General features: G+C 51.7%; 4 protein-coding genes across 4 annotated transcripts; 2 read left to right on the top strand and 2 right to left on the bottom strand.

Moving 5' to 3' along the window:
- Window positions 1–446: 446 nt before the first annotated feature.
- On the bottom strand, window positions 447–3,766 carry EsH8_VIII_000782 (ATP-binding mismatch repair protein; the record flags this gene model as incomplete). Its single annotated transcript, XM_083269824.1, has 3 exons — window positions 447–3,490; window positions 3,568–3,664; window positions 3,734–3,766. 3 exons carry the CDS (start codon window positions 3,764–3,766, stop codon window positions 447–449), a joined length of 3,174 nt encoding a protein of 1,057 aa, XP_083129592.1.
- Window positions 3,767–7,111: 3,345 nt separating this feature from the next.
- Window positions 7,112–10,707, top strand: EsH8_VIII_000781 (PGAP1-like protein-domain-containing protein; the record flags this gene model as incomplete). Its single annotated transcript, XM_083269823.1, has 2 exons — window positions 7,112–7,798; window positions 7,861–10,707. 2 exons carry the CDS (start codon window positions 7,112–7,114, stop codon window positions 10,705–10,707), a joined length of 3,534 nt encoding a protein of 1,177 aa, XP_083129591.1.
- A 1,275-nt stretch (window positions 10,708–11,982) lies between these two features.
- EsH8_VIII_000780 (major facilitator superfamily domain-containing protein) lies at window positions 11,983–13,863 on the bottom strand (the record flags this gene model as incomplete). Its single annotated transcript, XM_083269822.1, has 4 exons — window positions 11,983–12,467; window positions 12,523–12,656; window positions 12,727–13,688; window positions 13,774–13,863. The coding sequence occupies 4 exons, from the start codon at window positions 13,861–13,863 to the stop codon at window positions 11,983–11,985; spliced, it is 1,671 nt and encodes a 556-aa protein (XP_083129590.1).
- Window positions 13,864–15,769: 1,906 nt separating this feature from the next.
- EsH8_VIII_000779 (serine incorporator/TMS membrane protein) lies at window positions 15,770–17,266 on the top strand (the record flags this gene model as incomplete). Its single annotated transcript, XM_083269821.1, has 3 exons — window positions 15,770–15,778; window positions 15,831–15,910; window positions 15,964–17,266. The coding sequence occupies 3 exons, from the start codon at window positions 15,770–15,772 to the stop codon at window positions 17,264–17,266; spliced, it is 1,392 nt and encodes a 463-aa protein (XP_083129589.1).
- Between the last annotated feature and the right edge of the window lie 437 nt (window positions 17,267–17,703).

Genomic DNA, 17,703 nt, shown 5'->3' with positions numbered 1-17,703 from the left:
CGGACAGTAAACGAATGGTTCGGGGTCTTGGAGTCTTTTGTTGTTGTATGGAGTTGACGAGAAAATACGGGCACGATTTACGAGGATAAGTCGAGTGTAACTATAGGGTAAGGCAGCTTCGTCAGGACAACGAGAAATGGCAGTACTTGTGATACCATATTTAAGACACTGTACCAAAGAGGTAAATGGTTTATAAAGACCTACCTGCGTGCAGCTACAGATCGGGCCTCGTTATTGAGCTATCGTCTCGGTCCATACTGGCCGGGTCAACATACCGGCGATAAAAACATGCAGTTCGCGTACATACATCAAGTAGCCTTTCATTGCCAATATACGTGCAAGCCTAGCCTCTCGATGCTGACCATCGTAAAATGATAACCCGTGAGAACCCGGTCAATATATGACCAACAGCGCCAACAGCATTCTTTACATCGCAGCTGTCAATGTTAATTTTGAGCATACTTAGCCCAGTCTACCCGAGGCTCAGACTCTTTCCACCCGATGGCGTCCCAGGGACCAAGTCCGCTTAGATGCCTCATCGTCGGCCGCCCATGAGGACAGTTCCAAGGCTTGTCCAGCTCACCCATGTGGCGGACCAACTTCTCCATCTGGCGTTGAGCCAGGGCCTTGCCGATCATGACGCTGCTACGGCACGCTCTCATGGCGAACATAGCGCGGACCTTGGATGGCCGAGGGGCTGAGCTGGTTTCTGTCAGGTGGTGATCACCTAGCAGAGCAATAAGCTCTTCGAGGTCGGACAGCGTGAACGTCGTCTCACGGCTCAGAGGTAAGGCAAGGATTTTGCATCTTGATCCCACTGGCTGAACGCCCGAGCCATCTACATGGACCTTGAAGCCGTTGACATCCAAAGCGGCAATGTTCTCCATGACAATCTCCTCCTCCAGAGCTGTCAGTTCCAGTTGTTTGGGGTGAACGAGCCGTTGAGACTGGACGACGGTGGTTGACTGCAGTCTTTCAAAGTTGTACTTTTCGTCCGACGCATGTTGGTCAATGATAAACAATTCATCATCTCCCGTCGCCTCTCCATGTTGGTCTTTTGGTGCGTGACGGACAGCAATAATAAAGCCCAAGTTGAACTGACCAACGATAGTCATCTTCGCAAAATCCGATTTGGAGATGATCAAGGACAGAACATCCTCGGCATCTTCTGACTCAATGCAAGGGGTCCTAGTTGGTTGATTGCGCTGCGGAGTGACGCGCTCTAGTTCTTCCACCCACGATTTGATGCTAGGCTGCAGATCCATCTCGTCGAGCTTTACGTTGTGTCTGTGCTGCAGAGTGGCATCCTTGCGCTTCATCCCCCCTTTGAGGACATGTGATCTATTGTCAGTAACGCTGGCCTGCCCTAACGGATCTCCATTGACACCATCACCGTTCGTCCCAGTCTGTGTTGCGTTTTCGTTGGTGCCGGGCAATTCAATATTGATTGCAGTAGATGAACTCGAAGGTTCATTGACTCTGTCAGAAGAAGCTGCGAACTCTTTTTCGTTGCCGGCGTCTTCCACTGATGCATCTGATGGCGCATTCTTTGCCAGGCACCTCTCATTGGACTCACTGCCATCTGAATCCATATCTGCAGGAAGACTGGCCCGGCTTAGTACTTCGGCGCCCGCCCGTGGCCCCCTTTTCTGCTCGCTGGACTGGGTCGCCGAAAACATCTCGGTTAATCGCGAGCCAAAAGATGTATTCACTGATGGCGAGCTCAACAATGGTTTGGCAGCTGTTGTCATCAGCGCTGAATCCGACCCAACCTCTGCTCTCTGAGGGGGTGTTTCGAACGAATTTGGGGTAGTATTGGTTCCAATGGTAATAGTGGCAACCTCCAGAGCTGAGCGTTGGTGCAGACGCGTAGTCGTCGTAGGCGTGTGGTTTCCATACCGTGGGGTTCTAATCGGCGTTATGACCGGAATTGGGGCCTGTTCATTACATTTATCGTTACGGAGAGCCCGCGGGCTGTTCTTGGTGGAAGAATTAAAGCTTTTTTCGCCGTCTGCTTCGGCGAGTCGAGCGTTGAAGTCAGCAACTTTCCGAGGTGTCTCCGGGGCAACCTCAGAATGCGTGTCTGGTTCTTCTGCCGGACAGTTCGAGGCGTTGTCACTGATCTCGTCCTCAGATGTAGACGTAACGGACGTAAGGTGGACTGCTGGGTCCCCCGACATAATTTCAGTTGGCTGAGCTTGTCCGAGACTCCCGTCTTGCTCCTCGTGTTGGACATTGGAAACATCTGCTCTTCGCCCAACCCACCGGCTGATCAAGCTCTGTGACTGCAGTTCTGCAGAAGTGAGCTTCCTAAGCTTTGCAGCGCGAGTACTTGGTATTGGCTTATCGCGCGAATGAGGGCAGTCATTGTCATCATCGGAGCTGGCCCCATTGTCATGGATTGGGTTATTGACTCTCCTCACAACGGACGTCATCTCCCTTGAGTGTTCGTTCGCGCTAACGGAGTTGTCGCTCTCAGCAACACGTGCCTCCATTACAAGCTGTGCCTTTTGCATAGGCACTTGGGCGGCCGGGATAGAATAGTCTTGTGACTGGAAGAGGGAGACTAAGGCCTCTCTCAAGTTCTCTAGCATGCGTGTTTGGTCATGTAAGAGAATGGTGCGCTTGTCTGGGCTAACGTTAACATCGTATAGATGGGTATCGAGCTGAATGTCTGCAAGTATGAAAGGAGACTGCGAGGCATTATATGCTCTGTAAACTTCGTTGAAAACCTTAGCGAATTGAGGCAGCCCGCATGGCCTACCGTTGACGAAGAACATTTGCCGATCAGGAGTCTGGCGACCTTCCCCGTGGGCCGGCCGACTGACGTAGCCCTGGACCCGGACCTCGGTTGAAGCCTGCTTGTCATTGACAGCAGACTTTAACCCCGGCCCAGTAGTAGGCTCGAACTCGAGGGTCATATCAAGCTTGACCAAAACTGTCATCGTCTTGGCGCCGAAGATGTTAACGAGATTCTCGCGCGTGGTGATGTTGCCCTTGGTGGAGAAAAGAACAATGCGCCTGCCCTTGGTGGGCTGCTGCGATACAGAGAATTTGACGCCTGTCTGGATGCAGGCATACTGGTTCAGGAGTGCAATGACCTTGTTCCACTCCCTCTTGATGTTGCGTTGAAGCTCGCGGCGGCGCACCGGGAGGTTGTGAAAAAGGTTTTCAATGATTACGTTGGTGCCTCCTTGAGCGGCAACTACGTGCGTCTCTTTTAGTTTCCCTGAAGACTCGAAGTCGAGCCTGGTACCCTTGGGAACATCCTTGGCCAGGCAAGTAACAATGCTGAACTTAGACAGGGCGCATAATGACGACAGAGCTTCGCCACGGAAACCAAAGGTCTGAAGAGTAGCGAGGTCGGAGTATGTTGAGAGCTTCGAGGTGTAATGCTTCAAAGCAATAGTTTCATAGTTGTCGGGAGATATGCCCAGGCCATTGTCCTGGACCTCGATTGAGTCCAAACCCTGATTCTTGAAGCGCACATCTGTGGAAGAGAAGGGACCATCAGTTAAAGAGGCTATGCCGGAGGTTGTGAGCAAAGGAATGGAACATTATGCGTACCTACGCTGGTTGCACCGGCATCGATGCTGTTCTCTACCAGCTCCTTGACAACAGAACAAAGGTCGACAATGACTTGACCCGACTGTATTTGATGGACCTTGGAAAAGAGCGTGTTAGCAAAGACAGGAGATGTTGCAGGTTGTGAGATGTTGTGTAGGATGCTTACTGTGCGGTCCTCTATGGGCTTGATTGTAGCCATTTCCACGATGAGTTGATGGTCAATGCATCATTTCAATACCCTCGCATCATCGTCGTCGTCATCATTATTGACCAGGTGCATTGGCTGGCCCAAGGACAGGCATATCTCTCTTATCTAAGTGTCGTGGATAGGAATACCTCGAATACCTTACGTCAAAGAAAGCTTGGCCAAGACGCGTCGGCGTGACGTGCTCTTAACGCGTATAGTCGTAGAGTCCACAAATACAGTACAAACAGGACGGATATGGAGGGTGGAAATGTCTCCCAGCCGATGATTAACCGCGCCTTTAAGTCATACGCAGAGTTGTTGCATGGGAGTCTGAGTATTTCTAAGCCATGATTACTCCGCAGGCGCCACAGATAAGGCAGGCAGATAAGGTCAGGCAGCTAGGAGCCTAAGGCACCTACTCCATTGGTAATGTCTGCCGTAATTACGGCACAGCCAAGCGAGGACTTGGTTGAGTGTCTCCAAGTTCGTGTAGCTAGATAATAATAATAATAATAATGATCATAATAAAAATGCTTGTCCTTCGGGACTTGCTGAAGGGTGGAGACGAACCAATTGGACCGTTTCTCCGCTACAGCGTACACCGAGGTACGTGGGACGGTGGGGCGGGGTGGAGGGTAGGTAGTCAATCTGGCCATCTCCAGCAGTTCAGTTCTGTCTGTCAGCAGTCTAGGTACAGAGTGCCAAGCCTCCCGCTTATTCTTATTGCCCGTTAATGTCGTGTTGCTTTCCCATCCTCTCATCTTGCAGCATGATGTTCAGCTCAACGAACTGCTTTGTTTTTACATGAGACGACCTACCTCAATCATTCCACTGTCGAGCGGGTACCAAAAGTTGACTTCTAAGGTGTGGGGAAAGACGTGGGTTACGGGTGCATCGGTCAATATCCGCATCCATAACCAAATCATATGTGTTAAAGCATACACGCAACGGGCACTGAGTTAGTGTAGATACAGATCCCAGATGAGAAAGATGTAGCATTCGTGGGCATGGAAGTTTTGTGTCTAGTGCCGGATGTGCTCCTCTGAGCCAAGAGTTAATAACCTCACAGCCACACTAAAAGCTGCAAGAGTCAAGAAACCACCGGCACTGCTGGCTGATATTGTAATGTTTCGCGTACTGAGCTGAAACTAATAGCCACATTTGCGTCCTTGATCCCTCACCTTGGCTTGTGCTTGGGGAAGCATGCCTCACCCCTCTCGCTAGACCGAGGCCTTGATGCTCTTGAGTGCTTTGGTTGTTAGTCAGTTCTGGCGCCAGCGACGGCGACCAAGGAACATAGCAGCGCCATGGCACGGTCAGCGAAACAGAAGCTCGTCATCAATCCATGGCTGAACACCATTTTGCCGTCCCTCGTGGTTGCATCGTGGCGTCCTAGGCGTGGAATATTGGTATCCATATTGCGTACTGTGGGCAAGGGTATGGAAATGGGCAGGGTCTTTGGCACCGATCCACTATGCAAGAATTCCATGGCTGCCGGATGGAGGCGGTGGGCCTCGTGGTTGGTCGGGCCGTTGTCTTGTCCACATCTTGCAGTGTCGTGAAGATGAAGAAGTCCGAAACCCCCGTGGTCCGGCGTTGAACATCCGACATCGAGAGACTACTGCGAGTAGTCTGTGGCCTGTACTGCGTATCCTGGTAAGGCCTTGCCTCCCTCCTCTTGGCTCTCCATCATCCATCCGCGCGCGCGCGACATGACTTGGCTTTGAGGCAAAATTGGCAAAGAAGAGGCGGTAGCTATCTTTGGCAATGCGGTATCAGTAGTAGCTAGGACAATGTCTAACGAATGCCTCAGACGACGGCCGCCCGAGCACTCAAGGCAGAGAGGCAAGTGTTGGGGGTGGTTCAGTGTGGTACATAAGCGGCAAAGAGCACGAGCTACTTACTGGAATCAGATTGCTGGGATGGGACGGGTGCCGTTGGAGAGGTCGAAGACGAATCCTGTCACCTTTAGGAGAGACAGCATAGATAATATATGACGGCTAGCTGGAACCTCCAAGTAGGGTACTGTGACATTGCTTGGCATGTAGTCCATGGGAGTTGTTATGGATAACCTTTGGGTTGAGCATGCAGGAATGAGCATGTTAGATGCAACAACCAAGAGCCCAGTAAAGAACCCAATGGTGTGAGATGAGAAACAAAACAAAGTGCCAGGAAGGTGAACGGAACCGACCGACACATCATTTGCTTGAGGAAAACGTTTCACGTCACATTGAAGAGGGAACGAGGGCAGCTCGGAGGGCCAGGGGCCAGGGATGCAAGGTTCGGCATATGAGGACTGAGGGAAGAAAAGAAAAAGAAAAAGAAACCTCAATTAGAAAAGGGGGGGGGGGTACCGTGGACAGTGAGCAGTGCAATGCAAGGTAATCAAAGGCAGACAAGGACATGGGAAGCCAAAGAAAGGCAGGGTAAGGTGACCACTTGTTCCACCTCACCTTTGCAAGTTTACAACACAGCACACTAATCACATCAGGTACCCAGTACGGATAAAAGATCTCTCTGGTCTGTCCTAAGTAGTGCATGCACCGGGTTCCTCGGATCCTCATCATATGCTGAGGAGGTTTCTTCTTCATCTCTTTTAAGCCCAGGCATTCATTCTCGTTCTCTACAGATTTTCTGCCTATGTTTGGCAAAAAGGTACAACGGGGGGCACAATGAGAAAGGGGCCGAGACAGGAAACCCCAATTGAAGTGGATGGTCGACTTCCACGTTGCACCAGATTAAGGTACCTACACGTGCTCCGAGTCGCGCCGAGCGAAGGTGCCTCATCCAAGCACTTTAGTGCTGTACAAGGGATTCGACATCGATAAGAAGGCCCCGAAGGGTACAAGGACAGTACAAGCCTTCCTGGCAAACATGCGGCGTAGACTAAGGTAGTAGTACAGCTAAAGTACGTAGATATGCTCTGTAGGTACCTCGCCCATGGTATCAATTAATACCGACAGTACCGTCGAGTTCAGCCATGTAAAGCATGCACGGGCACCGCTAGCAGTTTTCTCCTTGAGGTACCTTGAGCTACCTGAATTGAATGAACTTCTTTCGCTTTTGACACAGCACACTCCACACTATCCTACCCTATCTATCCGTACCCATCTAGCCTGGTACTGCCGCAGTCGGGTGGCTGTAGCAGTAGCAGCGCTTGCTCAAGGACGGGCGCTCTCTCTTTCTTTCGTCCCTCACTCCTGTTACTGCTGTTCCTACTCGCCGTCGTTGTCGTCGTTGTCGTCGTCGTCGTCGTCCGCCTCCTTCCCGTCCCCTGCCTTGTCGCCAATACTTCCAAGGCTTTAATCGATCGACCGCTTCCAATCCTTGGAAGACTCGAACGAGCCCTCTCCGTCCATGAAGAGGCGCTCGTCGGGTTCGACCGACGATAGCGACGAACCTCCCGCCGAACCTCATGCTATTCAACAGCCCGCTCGAACTCGCAATTCTGTTGCACCCACCAAGCAACCAGCTATCGCCTCTAGACCGTCGTCCGCAAGGAGTAGACGGTCAAACAATAGCAATTGGAAATTCGAACATGGCCCGAATGGATCGCTCGAGAATCATTCCATAACTGCGTCGTCGCCGCCCCTCCCAACGCCATCCCTGGCCGCGCCATCGCCAGCCTACCAAAATAACCACCAATTCCCGCCTAACCACCACCACCAAGGACTTGGTACTGATCACCACGTCGATCGGAACGACGTGAACGAAATTGACGACGACGACAATCATCGAGTTCACCAACCCATCATGGCTGCCGAAAAGATGCCCGAAGTGCGCTCAACAGCTCGCCGCTCCCGATTTCGCGGCCCGTGGTCCATCACCATATTTGCTCTGGCTGTCACTGTCTTTGGCATTACATTGCTCTGCGCCATCTTGAACTCGTCTTGGACTCGCCAGCTTGATGCAAAGGGTTGCCGTATGTCGTACATGCGACCCTCTTACATTCGCCTGCGTGACTTCGACACCGAACACACCCGCTTTGCGACTAAATACTCATTATATCTGTACCGTGAGCAGGGCGTAGACGACGAAAGAAAGGTTTTTTTTCTCCCCTTGCAATATCCATGGCAAAGACAAAACAACAGACTGACCAATCGCAGCTTAGAGGTGTCCCTATCCTCTTCATCCCAGGTAATGCCGGAAGCTACAAGCAGGTTCGACCGATAGCCGCCGAAGCTGCTAATTACTATCATGAGTCTCTTCAGCACGACGAAGCTGCTGCAGCCGCTGGTGCTCGAAATCTCGATTTCTTCACCGTCGACTTCAACGAGGACATCACGGCTTTTCACGGACAGACCATGCTAGACCAGGCAGAGTACTTGAACGAGGCTATCAGGTACATCTTATCACTCTATATGGACCCGCGCATGTCTGCGCGTGACTCGGACTTGCCAGATCCAACGTCTGTTCTCGTTCTTGGCCATTCAATGGGCGGCATCGTCGCGCGCACCATGCTCATCATGCCGAATTATCAGTCCAATTCGATCAACACCATCATCACCATGTCCGCTCCACACTCGCGCCCTCCTGTGACCTTTGACGGGCAGATTGTCAAGATATACGAAGACATTAATGACTATTGGCGCCGTGCCTACTCGCAAAAGTGGGCAAATAACAATCCACTGTGGCACGTTACTCTTGTATCGATTGCGGGTGGCGGTTTAGACACGGTTGTTCCATCTGACTATGCGAGTGTTGAGTCGATAATCCCCGAGACACACGGCTTCACTGTCTTTACTACTGGCATCCCCAGAGTCTGGACCAGCATGGATCACCAGGCCATTCTATGGTGCGACCAGTTCCGGAAGGTTGTGGCTAGGGCCATGTACGACGTGGTTGATGTTCACAGGTCGTCACAAACGAAGCCGAGGGCCGAGAGGATGAGAGTGTTTAAAAAATGGTTTCTCACCGGCATGGAATCCATCGCCGAAAAAAACCTGCCATCCGAAGGGCCAACCACACTCCTGACGCTCGAAGACAATTCGGATGCCATTATGGTGCAAGGCGAACGCCTAGTCTTGCGGCAGCTTGGACGTGAGCCGAAGCCAAGGGCTCATTTGCTCCCAGTGCCCCCTCAAGGATCTCCTGAAGGCAAGCGTTTTACCCTCCTGTCTGATGCCACACTGGACAGATCAGGAGAACACGGGAAGTTGGAGGTTCTATTCTGCAGCGTTTTCCCTTTGCAGCCTGGCCAAGCGACGACGTTGTTTTCCATGAACATGGACCTCTCGGGAGATAGCACAGGATCAACTAGGCTCGCATGTAAGAACGCTGCATCTGACGCTATTTTGCTTCCTCCTTCGACAAGATCGCTCCACCAGCCCTTTTCTCTGGATAACGAGCCACCGACGAAGCCCTTTTCATATCTACAGTTCGATATCGAAGACATCGCGGATCACCAGTTCGTGGCTGTCATAGACAAGGCAGTTAAACCAACACACCATTTTGTTATGGCCGAATTCAGCGATCACTCGCAGTCCCACAGAAGGCGCAACATCAGTCTGCGGCGACTTCTCGCGTTTGGGATGACGTTGCGACTTCCGTCGAATCGGCCCATGGTTGCTGAAATCAACATTCCATCGCTCCAATCCAGTCTGCTTGCTTACAATTTGGAAATTGGCACGCAAGCTTGCGGCAGTGCCTCGGAGCTGTTTTCCCCTCTGATTCGACAGCATCTAGCGCAGCCATACGAGTCCAAGTTCTTCGTCAATGCAAGGCATGCCAGCATTAGCATGCACGGCGTTGCCCCTTTTGTTCCGCCGCCACTTAGGCACAAAGGACATAATGAGCAAGGGCTTAGCCTTCAGTTCTGGACCGACCCGACTTGTGAATCTACCATCCAAGTCAGACTCACAATGGACGCGCTGGGAAGCCTGGGTAAACTGTACATGCGCTACCGAACTGTTTTTGCGGCTTTCCCGCTGCTTGTGGTGGCGCTTGTGCTTCGCAAGCAATTCCGGGTCTACGATACCACTGGCACGTTTATCTCTTTTTCTGAGAGCCTTGATCTCTGCTTGCGACAATCGCTGCCTCTAATGCTACTATCGTTGACATTTCTCTCCCTGTCGATGACTGGATCATGGCCATCGGGGCCAGGTGTGTTCTGGCACTGGCGCAACACGACATCAGCGGCGGCCGATTTTCACAGCAACGACCTCCTCACAGGTACACAGGACCCCTTTTTCTGGTTCTTGGTTCCTCTCATTGGCGTTGTCTGTATCGGGGTATGTGCGGTTCTCCACTTCGTCACTCTGGGCATGACCCAGCTTCTTGGAATCATCTACTCCTGGTTTGCTCTTCGATCCTTCGGTCTACCCAGAGATGAGCGGCGAAGGTTACAGTTCCCGACTTTCGTCCCTTCTTCTCCTCGTCGTCGCATGGTCACGACGGCACTTCTTCTATTTCTGGTGTCTACCTTCATCCCTTACCAGTTTGCGTACCTGGTGGCCTGCCTTGTCCAACTTTTCACGGTGGTTCGTGCCCTTCGGATTGCCTCGGAGCTCAAATCAGGACCGAATTACGACTTCTATCATTACGCCCACTCCATCTTGCTCCTCATGCTCTGGGTCCTTCCCATCAACTTGCCCATCCTGGCAGTGTGGATCCGTAACCTCGCAGTTCACTGGCTTACGCCATTTTCGTCACACCATAATGTCTTGTCGATTATGCCGTTCATACTCCTTGTGGAGAACTTAACGACCGGCAAGATGGTACCCAGAGTTACTGGCAAATTGAGACATCTTACGAGTGTGCTCCTCTTTGGCACAGCCATATACGCTGCCATATACGGCGTTTCGTATGCATATATGCTACACTATCTTGTCAATCTGATAGCCACATGGTTGGTTGTGATTCATTCAACCACTGACAACTGGCCCCTTGCCGGCTTCAGTTCGCTCTTCGAAAATGGCCTAAACGAAGGTCGCAAGCGTGGCAAGACTCCATAAGATGAGTTTGCTCTCACTTTATGTCAAAATGAGCATGCGGCCTACACTGCCGACCCAGCCGGCGATCGTCAACAACTGCGTCTGGTGCCGCTTATCCCGCAACCGTTCTACGCTGTACATACTAGGGCTCGACAACCAATTAAGTCAGCTCGTCAAATTCGACCTTGATATAGGTGGACGACGGTCGACTCTCGCGGGGGAGCCTTGATTTCTTCGATATAGACAGTCTCGGTGATCTGTGTCTTATGCTAGACATGCCTTGTCTCGGCTGGAGACCAGAATCGCAGACCCATCATCATGACATTGGCGTTGGCACAATGTTGCGTATTTCACATTTTTATTCATCTGCATCTTGCATCGGCTGGGAGTTTGTATGGTTCATGCGTCTTGGCTAGAGGCGTCGAAACGAACATGTTTTCCTACAGACTGGGCTACATAGCTTCGTAAGTATACCTGGCCGTCTCCTTTGTCCTTGGCCAAGGGAATGCTATGTCGCAACAAGGCGTCCACTCCAGGGTTTTATTATTATGAGGCGGAGAACAGGCTACAAAGGAGTCATTCGATTCGGACGATATTTGTATAATGCGATGACGGAGAGGGTTCCTTCTTCTTGTTCCATCCCGTCTTTTTTAATGTTTCAGCGACGCGGAGTAATCGTTTTGTTCTCTACACCCAGGAGTTTGCACTGGCTAAGGGCGCAGGAAGAGAGCAGGGAAGGTGCGATTTGCGTGCATACGGGCGCGCAGCGACGCCGATGGCGGCGACTTCTCTCGTAAGATACTCGATTTGTAATATCAGATCGGTTCTGCTACTTGTCTCATTCAGCCTGTACAATTTTGGTGATTTGGCATAAGCGAAAAACGTGTGGGTTTCATATGCTACATGGGATCGCGGCGTGATACCTGTCTCTCGCTGGGGCAGCTACTTGGGTGCACGACGACCAAATATGATGCCGTACTCATTTACAACGCTAGGTCTAAGGATTGTCTATGGAATGCGAATTTGGGAGGGGGCTTGCCAACCAAAAAAGACTTATATTGTAACATTGTCCAATCGTGTGCCAATGCTTCCAACGAAGCAGCCCAAACGCCAGTGTTCTACTATTTGCATATACGACCGTCGCAGTACATCTGCCGGAGGGGTAAACCCAACAGGCTGTTCTTGTTGTTGACACGACAAACCCTTTTCTTTTGTCAGGGTGGGAAAAGGCCAGGGGCCTATCAAGCCCTTTCCTGTCTTCTATAACCACGTTCAAGCGTCTCTATATGCAAGCCCTCAATCATCCTGTTCAGCCTTGTCCTTTTCTTCCTTGGCCCATTTTGCGCGCTGATGATGGATTACCCACAGGGTGAGAACCAGACCAACAGAACATGACGCGAGGGTCATGAGGTAGGCAGCGCGGTAGCAGTTCAGTCCATCATGACAGACACGCTCGCCGTCAGGGCCTAGAATACTATGCTGGTCGTAGATCCTTCCGTAGAAAATGTTAAACACGTTACCAGAGACGACCGGCGAAAGGGTCATCAGACCCCAGTTCTGACTTAGACCGTGGATTCCAAACGTCTCAGCAACAATGGAGGGAAATACCCCGAAAAGAAAACCATATCCGATTCCGGATAGACCTGAAACCAGACCCAGAAGGTGAGGGTTCGTGACGTGGAGTGCCAGTATTTGTGCTATGAAAAAGACAATGCTGGATGCGACGAGGCACCATACACGACTGCCATGCAATACCTTGACGATGAAGTCGGAACCGACACCTGTTTGCCTCAAGTTAGTTCAATTCGGTGCGACTGACGAATTGACCAGACATACCGCTGAGGAGTCTGCCCGCAAAACTGCAAATGGACAAGATGGACACATGCATCTGCTGCTTAGTGATGAGGTATGCCTCGTCTACAGACTCGTCCCAATGGCGCCAGAGAGCCTTTACGTTGTTTCCAATGTTGCTAAACGTTGTTCAGCATCAAAATACGAATAAAAACCAAGGCAGCAAGAGGGGTAGACCAATATACTTACTTGATGGTCATCAAACCAATGCCGGTGAGGATCCCCATGATAGTAAACAACTGCCAAAAATCGATCTCTCGGAGCAAGGCCCAGCCACGTATATCTACTCGATGAGAACGATCTATATCAACACTACTCTGGACAAAGACATCACCAGGCATAGAAGAGGAGCTCGACACTAGCGAGGACGTCTCGTCGGGCTCATAATCATCGGCATCGACTGTTTCGATTTGCGCCTCATCAGCCTCGCGAGACGGCGCAGACGGTTCGTATTCTGGATGAACCGGCTCGTGGCTGGTATTGGAGTTGACGGTGGTAGTGCTGTTGACTTTGGGCGACGTACCAGGTTCTACCAGAAGAGCGCGGTGTCCATGACTGGAGCGGTTCGGTTTAGCCTCTTCCGAGGACGTACGGTGAAGTTGCTGTGAGCCAGACAGAGTGTCACCGGCCGGCACACTGTGGTAGTTGGTATGGGGCCAGACGCGCAGAAAAAAGAAGCCCAGAAACGTCAATCCGCATGTTCCAAAAGAGAGCAAGGCCAGAAAAGCGCTGGTGTTCCCAGGGAAAAATATGCTCCCAAAGGTTGAGAAGAAGAACGCGCTCAGGCCAAAAGCTGCAAGGGGGAAAGCAGTCGCCGTACCCCGATGATGCGGCCAATTGAGAGCAGACGTTTTCACGGCCGCGGCAAAAGCCAAACACCCGCCCAGACCAGTCAGATATGAAAAGAAGCAGAGAAGTGGCACGGGGCCAGCCGCGCGATCGTAGGCAATGTGGAAAGGGAAGTATCCGATGGCAAGCAGAATAGAACCGCCAATGACTGCTGAGCGAGGCCCTTTCCGATCGACGAGCATACCGACGGGAACGCCCAGCGAGTACATGCCCAAATTGGCGGAAAGACCAATAATGTTCGTCTCGGTCGAGGAGAGCTTCAATCGCTCAGCGAATTGAGGTGCCCATGCTGAGTAAACGTACTGCGTAGAGAGGATTTGTCAGTGATGGTGAACTCGGGAAATAATGTTTATCTGGCAAGGGAACGATCTGGTCGCGCCAACTCACGTTGGTGCCACAGGCAAGAGAGATGATGGTAGCCGCGACGCTGGCGACAAGGCGCGCGCGGTGCAGCTCGTTTTCTCGTGAGTTCGCCATGTTCTCTGTAAACTCGGATTGATGTATGTCCTATCCAGATATCATGCTTCTTCAATTCTCGGAAGCGGGGAGAATTGTCGGCACCGGCAACGGCGATAACCGGGAGCGACGGCGGCAAACAATCTGGGGGACTGCGGCGAATGGGGGATATCGTTTGGCTCAGTGCACTATCGGGGGAGCAGTTTTCATAGTTCTGCCGACAAAGCCAATAGCATACAACATGAAGAGTGGGAAAAGACGGAGTCAAGGTTAGAAGGTGCGTAGCGGACAAAGTAAAAATGAATGATTGCAGAGAGGGAGGAAGTAGATTAAAGAGGACGGGCGGGAAGCTGCGCAGACGGGAAACAAAACGGGAACGATGCCGGATCCCTTATCTACGGATGGGTTTTTGAAGTATGGTAACGCATGTACAGTGCTCCATCCCCTTGCTAGGATGGTACGGGAAGTAAGTAATTGACACCCCTGCTGCTCCTTGGTCGGAGTTACCATGTCGTAAGTACCTTGGCGAAACGGAATGCACTACGTAAGGGGTACCAATGATCGTGCTGGTATTACATACAGGTAACGTAAAGGGTCTTGTACCCGGTACATCACAGTTCAGGGCAGTTGCGCTGGGCGCTGTGCTGCGTAAGGTAGCGCGTGCATGTGTCAACTGGACGGGCCCCTTGATCCGGATTTGAAATCCCATGCGCCGCAGTCTCCGCCTGACAACTTGAGCTTTCATCCTGAGCACCAACAAATTAACTCATCTTGGCATGCCCTCACGCTTGGTAAAACGGCCATATCGGCTATCCTATGTCTGTATGATGAGGAGGTGTCGCACGACACATGGGTAGAGCTCAGTCATTTGATCACCCCAAGACATCATAAGCGTGACGCTAAATATGTAGTTCTGGCAAGTGAAAGACTAGCCGAACTGCAACTTCAAGAGCAGGAAATGCCCAGTGCTAACGCGAACTGATGGGGCCAGGCGAGTAGGTTGCTTTTGCCCATTAGGGTACTTGCTGTCCGCCAATAGTCACAGATTCCTGCAAAGGTGGCGACTAGGGAAGAATCAGGTACGATTTCCCTGGTGGAAACCGACAAGATAGCGCCAACGTTGATTTGCAGCTTTGAGCGTGGGTTTGGCTGATAACAGCCATCGCACGCGAGAAAGCAGAGCCATGCCGTGCTAAGTACACGTTCAGGGCCCAGCGATGCCGAAACGCGACACTAGACTCTTGACTACAGCATTCCTTCTGTCAGCAACTCGGCCAGATAAAGGGGTTGGGTTATCCCTCGCCAGAGTTGGACATGTGTCTGTGAACCGAAACCTGAACCATGAGTAACCAATCACACTGGACAAAAACATTGCTATGAGCTGGACTTAGTTGGCTTGGATATGAAATCCCAGGGGAATCATACGAAGCAAGCTTTGATAAGCCACCAAGTTCTGTGTATCTGCACTCGATGTTTCTCGTGAAGGGGGGGGACACGGTGAGTAACACAAGACAAGGTGGGGTGTTCCAGAATGGCAGGTGGGCTTGAAGATGTCGGGAATCGGTGCATAGTTGCCGATGGCCGACCTCGGAGGCGGACCCTGGAACCTGGGGTCGGGTCCGGGTGGGTGTGAAGCCATAGGTGGTACTTCACCCCGACAGCGAAGGCTACGTAATCTCACGTGCGCCTTCACCTCTCCAGTTCCACTTTTACTGGTCGTCCTGCCGCCGTCCGCGCAAGCGCAAGGCTCCAAATCCCAGCCTCCGACGACTACTCACCACAAGACGTCGTCAACACCGCGTTTCGATCAGTTCATCGCGCTGTCCCGCGCAACCTTGGATACTCCGTGAACAATCGGCAGTGCTTCTTATATACATCTGGCGTCATGGGGGCTATGCTTTCATTGCCACTGCTGGCAGTGCCGAGCATGGGTACGGTATGTTGATTTCTCGGCTTCTCGCTGCATCAAATCGACTCACATTTTACAGGTCATTGGCTTCGCTGCCAGTTGCTGCGGCGCGGCAACATGTTCTGCGGTATGCAGTGCCTGTGGGAAATGCGGAAATAGGTGCGTTTCATCCGCGTTGTCAGAAAGCCACTCCCCACTAATTCCAATCGCAGTGTTGCTACACGTATCGGCTACGCTCTCGTCCTCCTCGTCAACTCGATTCTGTCCTGGATAATGCTCACTCCGTGGGCTATCAAGAAGCTAGAGCATCTGATGCTCGATTATGTCAAGATCGGTTGTCCCAACGGCGAGTGTTACGGCTGGATGGCTGTTCACCGCTTCAACTTCGCTCTCGGCCTCTTCCATCTCATCTTCGCCGGCCTCCTTTTTGGTGTTTCTTCGTCCAAAAACCCGCGCGCCGCCATTCAAAACGGATATTGGGGACCAAAGATTATCGTCTGGCTCTCTTTCATTGTACTCTCTTTTCTGATTCCCGACGAGTTCTTCCAGTTCTGGGGTACCTACATTGCCCGAATCGGTGGCATGCTATTCCTCATACTCGGCCTCATCTTGCTGGTTGACCTCGCACACAACTGGGCCGAATATTGTCTCGAGCAGATCGAGGAGACTGACTCCAAGGTTTGGCGGACAGTGCTCATCGGTTCCACACTGGGCATGTACCTTGCTTCGCTCGCCATGACTATCGTCCAGTACATTTTCTTCGCTGGGCCCAGCTGCACCATGAATCAAGCCGCCATTACTATCAACCTACTGCTTTGGATCGGCATTTCCTTCATATCGGTTCACCCGGCAGTCCAGGAGTACAACCCTAAGGCAGGCCTCGCCCAGGGTGCCATGGTCGCCGTGTACTGCACCTACCTCACTATGTCGGCTGTGTCCATGGAGCCCGATGACAAGAAATGCAACCCTCTGATCCGCGCTCAAGGCACTCGGACGACCTCGATTGTCATTGGAGCTGTTGTCACCATGCTCACCATTGCCTATACCACTACAAGGGCTGCGACCCAGAGTCTTGGACTTGGTTCCTCTGGCGGCATCCGTCTTCCCGAAGAGGATGAACACGATCTCGTAACGCAACAGCCCAATGGCCACAAGCAGATGCGAGCTGAGGCCCTACGCCGCGCTGTTGAGGAGGGTAGCCTGCCTGCAGATGCCCTCCTGTCTGATGACGAAAGCGAGGCCAGTGGCAATCACAATTCTGGCGATGATGAACGCACTAGCACTCAGTACAACTACACCGTGTTTCACATCATCTTCTTCCTGGCCACCACCTGGATTGCCACACTGTTGACCCAGAGCTACGACGACCAACACGCTGATGGTAACTTTGCCCCCGTTGGACGATCGTACTGGGCCAGCTGGGTCAAAATTGTGAGCGCCTGGGTCTGCTATGCTATGTACGCCTGGACTCTGGTGGCACCTGTCATTCTCCCAGATCGCTTCGACTTTTCCTAGTTTTTTGACAATTGTATAGCAAAGTTTGTTCATGGCAGGTCGGAGTTCACCAGGGATCATATCCTGTAGTAGAATAGTAGCTTAGTCGGTTAGAAATAAGTTTTTCATACCAAACATAGGTTAACGAGAGGATTTGGACCGACGCTTATTGGTTCAGGGAGCATATAGTGATTTCTTTCCCGTGGTGCAACATGTGGTTTGGCCAAACCCGTTTCACTACAATAACATCGCCAACCTCGTGGCCACATCGACTTGTAGAAAGAAACGTTTGTGGAAAACAATGATATTTTCCCAATAGAGATGCACTCAACCAGGCGGATAAAACATTGTAAATGATTTATTTTCTTCGTTCCGATTTCATGTTCTAAGCGTGCATCCAAAATGCCAAGCTAAATGCCGTGGTGGTGCAATAGAAGGCCTCCCACTCTATACACGCG

The sequence above is a fragment of the Colletotrichum jinshuiense genome, chromosome 8 (assembly GCF_051148585.1).
Source record: "Colletotrichum jinshuiense chromosome 8, complete sequence".
Lineage (NCBI taxonomy): Eukaryota > Fungi > Ascomycota > Sordariomycetes > Glomerellales > Glomerellaceae > Colletotrichum > Colletotrichum jinshuiense.
The sequence above is the reverse complement of the archived record's forward strand: the minus strand, read 5'-3'. Positions and strand labels throughout refer to the sequence as shown.